This window comes from Falco peregrinus, chromosome 18 (assembly GCF_023634155.1).
Source record: "Falco peregrinus isolate bFalPer1 chromosome 18, bFalPer1.pri, whole genome shotgun sequence".
Taxonomy (NCBI): domain Eukaryota; kingdom Metazoa; phylum Chordata; class Aves; order Falconiformes; family Falconidae; genus Falco; species Falco peregrinus.
This window is the reverse complement of record NC_073738.1, coordinates 2,426,042-2,434,275: the sequence shown is the minus strand read 5'-3', so window position 1 is coordinate 2,434,275 and position 8,234 is coordinate 2,426,042. Positions and strand designations below refer to the sequence as shown.

The 8,234-nt window shown below is 67.4% G+C and overlaps 1 protein-coding gene across 1 annotated transcript; it reads right to left on the bottom strand.

Annotated features, from left to right (window-relative positions):
• Positions 1–782: 782 nt before the first annotated feature.
• On the bottom strand, positions 783–6,514 carry PPP1R1B (protein phosphatase 1 regulatory inhibitor subunit 1B). Its single transcript, XM_055790168.1, has 8 exons — positions 6,372–6,514; positions 5,249–5,309; positions 4,273–4,295; positions 2,890–2,965; positions 2,594–2,722; positions 1,984–2,052; positions 1,046–1,195; positions 783–966 (listed from the first exon to the last, which is right to left on the bottom strand). The coding sequence occupies exons 1-8, from the start codon at positions 6,450–6,452 to the stop codon at positions 893–895; spliced, it is 663 nt and encodes a 220-aa protein (XP_055646143.1). The 5' UTR covers positions 6,453–6,514; the 3' UTR covers positions 783–892.
• Positions 6,515–8,234: the final 1,720 nt, after the last annotated feature.

Genomic DNA, 8,234 nt, shown 5'->3' with positions numbered 1-8,234 from the left:
ACGGCAGGGGGGAAGGGTCAGTGGGGTGAGGAAGAGACCATTCCCCTCGAGGGAGGGGGGCAATAGGGTGAGGGAGAGCCCATTCCCCTCAGGGAGGGGGGTCAGTGGGGGGGGTCAGTGGGGTGAGGGAGAGCCCATTCTCCTCGGGGAGGGGGGGTCAGTGGAGTGAGGGAAACACCATTCCCGGGGGTGGTGGGGGGTGTTTGTGTCAGTGGGGTGAGGGAGAGACCAATCTCCGCTGGGGGGGGGGGGAAGGTCAGTGAGGTGAGGGAGAGACCATTCTCCCCTGGGGGGGAGCTGACCGTTGGGCTGGGGAAGGGGGGGCTGTCCGTGGGGCTGGGAGGGACCATTCCCCACGGGGGACGAGGGTGTCCATGGGGCACCTGGGCCTGACCCCATAGCCCAGCCCCACAGCCCCCCGCTGCCCCTCCAGGTGCCCAGTCCCCCCTGCCCGCCCCCCCCCCCCCCCCCCAGGCAGTCACCCCCCAGCTACGGCTCTCAGGACCCCCCAGCCCCCCGCCCCCCCCCCCAGGCTGTCACCCCCCAGCCACATCTCTCAGGACCCCCCAGACCCCCAAAGCCGCTCCAGCCTCTCTGTACAGCCGTTTATTGCAGGCGGGGGGCTCTGCTCGAAGGGCGCAGGAGCTGGGGGGGCCCCACACCCCGCCAGCACCCGGGGGTCCCAGCCCCACAGCCTGCCCCAGCAGCTGGGGGGGGGCACAAGGCCTCACGCACCCCCTGGGGGGGCTGGCTGGGGCCGGGACCCCTGGCAGTGAGGCGGGGGTCCTGGCAGGGCATGGCAGGGCACACGAAGCGCAGGCAGGGCAGGGGGGGCTGGGGGGGGCACGGACGAAGCTGCTGCGGCCGGGGGGCGGTGGGTGCCCAGTGCCGGCTAACTGGTGCCCAGCGGGAAGGTGGGCGCATGGCGCTCGGGGCCGGGGGGCGCGAAGCCAACGTGTCGCCGCTCTGGGGACAGACAAGGTCACGCGTGGGACCCCACGGGCACCGGGGCTGCCGGGGAGGGGGGGGGGGATGCCCCGCGTACCCCCGCTGCCACCCTCCTCCTGCTCCCGTCCCGGCTCCTCCTCGTCACCCTCCGCTCCCTCGGGATCCTCCGGGATCTCCGACACCGTCAGGGATTTCAGGGCCTCGCCGCGCTCCTCCAGCCCACCAGCGAAGGACACCTTCTGCCCGCCTGCGGGACACGAGGACAGGGGACACCCACACCACCCCCCCCCGGCGCCGGGGTGACCCCCTGGGACAGGGGGCTGCAGCGGGGGGTGGGCAGGCCGGGCCCCTTGTCCTTCCCGGCCCTCTGCCATCCTTGTCCCCATTGTCCCCAGCCCCCTGCCATACCTGCTGCTCCACCATCCTTGTCCCACACTTTCCCCAGCCCCCCACCACCCCTGGCCCCCTGCTGTCCCCAGCCCCCCATCATCCTTGGCCCCTACCATGCCTGGCCTCCTGCCATCGTTGTCCCCCACTGTCCCTCACCCTACACCATCCTTGTTCCCCGCCATCCTTGTCCCCTGCCATCCCTGTCCCTCCACTATCCTTGTCCCCCACTGTCCCCAGCTGCCACCATCCCCGTCCCTCCACCATCCTTGTCCCCCACCACCCCTGGCCCCCCACCATCCTTGCCCCTAACCACCCCCATCCCCCCACCATCCTTGTCACCCACCATCCCCATCCCCCCACCATCCCCAGCCCCTCACCATCCTTGTCACCTCCATCCCCATCCCTCCACCATCCTTGTCCCCCACCATCCCCATCCCCCCACCATCCTTGTCACTCCACATCCCCATCTCTACACCATCCCTGTCACCCACCATCCCCAGCCCCGCACCATCCCCAGCCCCTCACCATCCTTGTCACCTCCATCCCCATCCCCCCACCATCCTTGTCACCCACCATCCCCATCCCTCCACCATCCCTGTCCCCAGCCATCCCTGTCCCCTGCCACCCCTGTCCCCACCCCGTTACCTTTCCGCTTGTGCGCCTTGGGGCCGGCGGGGAAGAAGCTCCGCTCGGCTCTGCCCTGGCTCCCCGGGGCTTCTCGGCCGGGTGGCGATGAGGAGGGGGAGAGGAAGGCACCGGTGGCACCCCGGCACCACCAGAGCTGGCAGCCACCGGTCTGCTGAGCGGCCGGGGGTCCGGCTGGCCCCAGTGAGGGACGGGGATGCTGCCCAGTGGGGGGACATGGTGGCCCCCACAGGCCCTGCTCGGTCCCCGGGGAGAATGCAGCCGGCCTGTCCCCCCCCACAGCACCCACCCTGTCCCCAAGGGCTACAGGGGGTGGTGGCACCCATCGCTGCACCTCGGGGCTCCAGCAGCCCTGTCCCAGTCTTCTTGTGTCCCCCAGCTCTGGCAATCGGGTTCCCATGTCCCTTGGGCTCCAGCATCCTTATCCCCATGTCCCTTGGGCTCCAGCAGCACTGTCCCCATGTCCCCTAGACTCTGGCAGCCCCATCCCCATGTTGCCATGTCCCCCCAGGCTCCAGCAATCCTGTCCTCATGTCGTCCCCTGGACTCTGGCAGCCCCATCCCCATGTCCCCGTGTCCCCCAAGGCTCTGGCAGCCCTGTCCCCCTCACCAGTCTCGAGGGTGCTGTCGGGGTCGCAGGCGTGGGACAGCTCGTGCTCCCCGTCATCGGCCTCCCCGTCGGAGCTGTCCCCCCCCACCAGGCCACTCTCCAGGTGGGACTGCACGATGCGCTGCACCGCTGGGGAGGTACCAGCATCAGGACCCCACTCTGAGCACTGGGAGCACTGGGGTCTTGCCACAGAGCCACGTGGCACCAGGAGAAGCGTGGGGGGTCCCGGGTGCCCCCAGCCCACCCCACACAGCCCCCGTGCCTCAGTTTCCCCCTTCAGATGTGCCAGCTGGTACCTTTGAGCGAGGGCGGTGTGTAGGCACACGGGTTGGTCCTCTTTGGTTTCAGCAGGCAGCCCTCACCGGAGGCACGCTGCAGGGGAGAGCGGCATCGGGGCTGGGGTCCCGGCATCCCCCCACAGCCTCCGGGGAGCTGGGACCCCCCTGGGGAGGTGGGTGCTGTGACAGGGGTCTTGCAGTCGGGAGCCCGGGATGAGGATGCTGCGATGGGGGTCCTGCAATGGGGACCTAAGGCTGACCACCCCCCGCTGATGAGGACCCTGCCATGGACATGCAGCGCTGGGGACCCCGCTGTGGGGATGCAGCATTGGGGACCCCACCACGGGGATGCATTGTTGGAGACCCCGCCATGGGGATCCAGCACTGGGGACCCCACAGTGGGGATCCTGCCATGGGGATGCAACATTGGGGACCCCACAATGGGGACCCTGCCATGGAGATGCAGCATTGGGAACCCCCATGGTGGGGCCCTGCCATGGGGATGTAGCATTGGGGACCCCCATGGTGGGGACCCCACCATGGGGGGGTGTTGTCGGGGACCCTGCCGTGGGGATCCAGCACTGGGGACCTCATGATGGGGACCCCGTCATGGAGTTGCAGCACTGGGGACCCTACAATGGGGACCCCGCCACAGGGATGCAGCACTGGGGTCCTTATGATGGGGACCCCGCCATGGAGATGTAGCGTTGGGGACCCCACAATGGGGACCCCGCCACAGGGATGCAGCACTGGGGACCTCATGATGGGGACCCCGTCATGGAGTTGCAGCACTGGGGACCCTACAATGGGGACCCCGCCACAGGGATGCAGCACTGGGGTCCTTATGATGGGGACCCCGCCATGGAGATGTAGCGTTGGGGACCCCACAATGGGGACCCCGCCACAGGGATGCAGCACTGGGGACCTCATGATGGGGACCCCCGCCATGGAGTTGCAGCATTGGGGACCCCATGATGGGGACCCTGCCATGTGGATTGGTTCCTGGGGACCCCGCCACGGGGATCCAGTGCTGGGGACCCCACAATGAGGACCCTGCCATGGGGATCCATCCCTGGGGACTCCACCATGGGGATCCAGCATTGGGGACCCCACAGTGGGGATGTGGCGTTAGGGACCCTGGTGTGGTGTCCCCGTGATGGTCACGAGGTGGTTGGCACCACGGCCAAACCCCACAGCCTGGCTTGGCTCCATGTCCCCATCCCCGTCTCCGTCCCCACGGTGCTGGCGCCGTGTGCCCGTGCCGGGCAGGAACCGATAAGCGCCAGGGCCAGGCTGGGATGGGGCGGCAGGCGCGTGGGCTGGGTCCCGATAACCCCCGGTGCCCCGGGAGCCACGGGACAGGGGAGTGGGGCTGCCCCGGGGGTCTCGGTGCCCACTCACCTGGTAGGGCAGGGACTCGTCCTCTGGGTCAGCAGCACCAGGGAGACAGGGGTGAGTGGGACGGGGCTGCCGGCACCCAGCAGAGCCCCCGGCAAGTCCCTGCCCACCCCAGCCCCCCACTCCAGGGGGTTACCCTGCCTGCCACCACATCCCCTTCCGCCACTGTGTCCCCTCCCTGCCACCCCATTCTTTATGTGACATCCTGTCCCCTCCCTGCCTCCATGTCCCATCCCAGACACCCCATAGCACAAGTGACACCGCATCCCAGTCTGCCACCATGTCCCATCCCGGGCATCCCATAGCACAAGTGACACCACATCCCACCCTGCCACCACGTCCCATCCTGGGCATCCCATAGCATAGGTGACACTGCAGACATCCCACAGCACAGGTGACACCACATCCCACCCTGAAATCATGTCCCCCCCGCTACCATGTCCCATCCCAGGCATCCCATAGCATAGGTGACACCGCATCCCACGCTGCCATCACGTCCCCTCCCTGCCACCATGTCCCATCCCAGGCATCCCATAGCACAGGTGACGCTGCAGACATCCCATAGCACAGGTGACACCACATGCCACCCTGAAACTATGTCCCCCCTGCTACAATGTCGCATCCCAGGCATCTCATAGCACAGGTGACACTGCATCCACCATGTCCCCTCCCTGCCACCATGTCCCATCCCAGACATCCCACAGCATAGGTGACACCGCATCCCACCCTGCCACCATGTCCCATCCCATAGCATAGGTGACACGACAGACATCCCATAGCACAGGTGACACCACATCCCACCCTGCCACCACGTCCCATCCCAGACAACCCATCCCATGCTTGCCACCACATCCCATCCCTGCCACCACAGCCCATTGGTGACACCACGTCCCACCCCTGTCACCACCTCTCGCCCCTGGCCCAGACATCCCCTGCCACCACGTCCCTGTGTCCCATTCCCAGCCGGTGCCGGTCTCACCTGGGGAGGAATGCTCGGAGAGCTGGAAGAGCATGGCCGGCGTGGGCCTCCGCCGGCGGATCTGGGGCACAGCGGGGTGTCACCAGCTGGGGACACCAGGGGTCCCCCCGTCCCCTGCCATGCGCCCCAGGACGAGGCCCCCTGCACATGCCTGCACGTGTGTGAGCGTGTGTATGCGTGTGAGCGTGGGTGCGGGCAGGGAGCGTGTGGGGCCACATACCCCCCTGGCACGGGGGGAGCACCCAGCCCTGGCTGGGGCGGGCGTCCCCAGGGTGAGGGTCCCCACCAACCCAGTGCCACTGAAGGATGCAGTGCCCCGCAGAGGGGCCACAGTCCCGTCCCAGCATCCCTGTGATGTCCCCAGTGCCCCCAAACCCCATGAGACCCCCAGCTCCTGCCTGGCCCCTCTGTGAGGGGTCTGGGTCCAGCGTGTGCTGGGGACGTCCCCTTGGGCCAGGCACAACTGGCTGGGGGTGGCTGCACTGTCCCCTCCGTCCCATCCCTTCCCTCCTGCCCTCCTGTCCCATCCCTGTCCCTGTCCTCCGGCACTACTCTCCCTCTGCCGGACCGCAGCTCACACAGGGACCTTGGAGCTCCCTCCTCCTGTCCCCATCTCTCCCCTGTCCCATCCTGTGCCCCCCATCCAGTCCTGTCCCCACTGTCCCTCCCGTCCCATGCCCTGTCCCCCTCTGATCCCCCTTGTCCTGCTTTCCCAGTCCCATCCTGTCCCTCCTGTTCCCTCCATCCCCCATCCTGTCCCGTCCCATCCACCTTGTCCCATCCCATCCCTCCTGTCCCCTCTGTCCCTTCCATCCCATGCCTTGTCCCCTCCAATCCCCCTTGTCCTACTCTCCCAGTCCCATTCCCTCCCTCCTGTCCCCTCTGTCCCCCATCCTGTCCCCTCTCATCCCCCTTGTCCAGCTCTCCCAGTTCCACCCCATCCCTCCTATCCCACTCTGTCCCCATCCCGTCCCATCTGTCCCCATCCCTCCCGCAGGACCCAGCTCACATCAGCACCCTTGGGGGTCTCCCATCTCTCCCGCTCATGCCGGGGGTCCCTTGTCACAGCGCTGGGTGACAGGGGACCCCCGGCATGACCCCGGACCCTGACGGCCACCCTCACCATCTCAACGGCGCGGGGGTCCAGCTGGCTGGGGGGGGCTGGCACCGAGAACTGGATCTTCTTGCGGTCCTTGGGGTCCATGGCCTCGACCGAGTGTCACCGCCACTGCCGGAGGGGGGGTCTCTGCCGCCGGTGCCCACCGCGCGGAGTTTGGTGGCACCCGGGGCTCGGTACGGCGAGGACTGAACGCGGCGGGAGGTGGGGAAGGCAGAGCCGGTGAGGAGGAGGAGGAGGAGGAGGAGGAAGGAGAGGGAGGGAGGACACATCTCCTACCAGGCGCTGAATTATTCATCCCCCGGGGCAGGGGGGCTGAGGCCGGTAATGAGCCCTTGAGGAGCCCCCCCAGGGGGTTCAGCCAAGCCGTGGGGGGCCCTTAACCCCTTCCCTGCCAGGGGGTGTCCTCTGGCTGCCGGGGCCAGTTGGGATGGGACGGGAACGGGGGCCTCCACCGGAGTCCCCATCCCTCGTGCCTCAGTTTCCCCGCAGAGCCGTGGGCTGGGCGGGCAGGGGCACGGCCACTCGTCCTCAGGGGGGTCGTGGGAAAAGCCCCCCCTGGCTGCTCCGTGCCACATGGGGGGACAGCACGGACGGGATCTCCCGGGGGATACAGCCAGGGGACATCCCCAGGGACACAGGACCACCAAAACACCCCATCCAGGTGCCAGGGCTCCAGCTCCAGCCGGGGGTGCTGGGGGCAGGGGGCTGTGCCCCCCCCTCCGGCTGTGGCTGGCTGCCCCAGCTCTGCCCCAGCTCTCGGTGGTTTTCCCGGTGGAAAATTCCACCAAACCCAAAGTTTGCCCCCGGAGCAGTAGGGGCTCGGGGCCCCCAGGCACAGCCTCATCCCGGGCACGGCTCAGCACCGGTGCTGCACGTGTCAGGCTGTGCCACGGTCCTGCCGGGAGGGACACCGGACTGAGGGCATCTCTCCTGGCCCACCGGTGGGTCCCCGTGCAGGGGGACAGCGGGGTCACCAGCAGCCAGAGTCACGGGGTGGCCTGGCGAGGTGACAGAGCCTGGGCGGTGGCATTGGCGTGGAGGAAGCCACTTGTGGGGAGGGAGAAGGAAGGGGGAGCCGGGAGCTGGCTCCGGCCCCCGGATCTCCCGGTGCTCCAACGGCTGCGGGTGGCCGCGGGCCAGCAGCCGCCGCTCCAGCAAAATATTTACCCGAGTGGCACCGTGCCATGGACCAGCCTCCCGCCCGCTGGGCCCCACGCGGCAGAGACGGCAAAGCCCGGCTCTGCGTGGCAAAGTGTGGTTCTGCATGGCAAAGCGTGGCAAACCATAGCTCTGTGTGTCAAAGCAAAACGTGGTTCTGCATGGCAAGGCTCGGCTCTGCATGGCAAAGCTGGGCTCTGTGTGGCAAAGCGTGGTTCTGCATGGCAGAGCCGGGCTCTGCATGGCAAAGCGTGGCAAACCATAGCTCTGTGTGTCAAAGCAAAACGTGGTTCTGCATGGCAAGGCTCGGCTCTGCATGGCAAAGCTGGGCTCTGTGTGGCAAAGCGTGGTTCTGCATGGCAGAGCCGGGCTCTGCATGGCAAAGCGTGGTTCTACATGGCAAAGATCGGCTCTGCATGGCAAAGCGTGGCAAACCATAGCTCTGTGTGGCAAAGCTCAGCTCCGTGCAGCAAAATGTGGTTCTGCATGGCAAAGCTCGGCTCTGTGTGGCAAAGCTTGGCTCTGCACAGCAAAGCATGGCTCTGCATGGCAAAGCTTGGCTCTGCATGGCAAAGTGTGGCAAACCATAGCTCTGTGTGGCAGAGCTGGGCGCTGTGTGGCAAAGCTCAGCTCTGCACGGCAAAGCGTGGTTCTGCATGGCAAAGCCCGGCTCTGAGTGGCCAAGCGTGCCCAAGCCAGGCTCTGCGA

What these genes read in the sequence shown, in the direction of transcription:
- PPP1R1B (XM_055790168.1), bottom strand. Translation starts at nt 6,452, where the DNA reads ATGGACCCCAAGGACCGCAAGAAGATCCAGTTCTCGGTGCCAGCCCCC. An exon ending in CACACCGCCCTCGCTCAAAG is followed by an intron (nt 2,723 to 2,889) that starts GTACCAGCTGGC and finishes GTACCTCCCCAG; the next exon opens with CGGTGCAGCGCATCGTGCAG. An exon ending in GGAGGAGGGTGGCAGCGGGG is followed by an intron (nt 967 to 1,045) that starts GTACGCGGGGCA and finishes GTCTGTCCCCAG; the next exon opens with AGCGGCGACACGTTGGCTTC.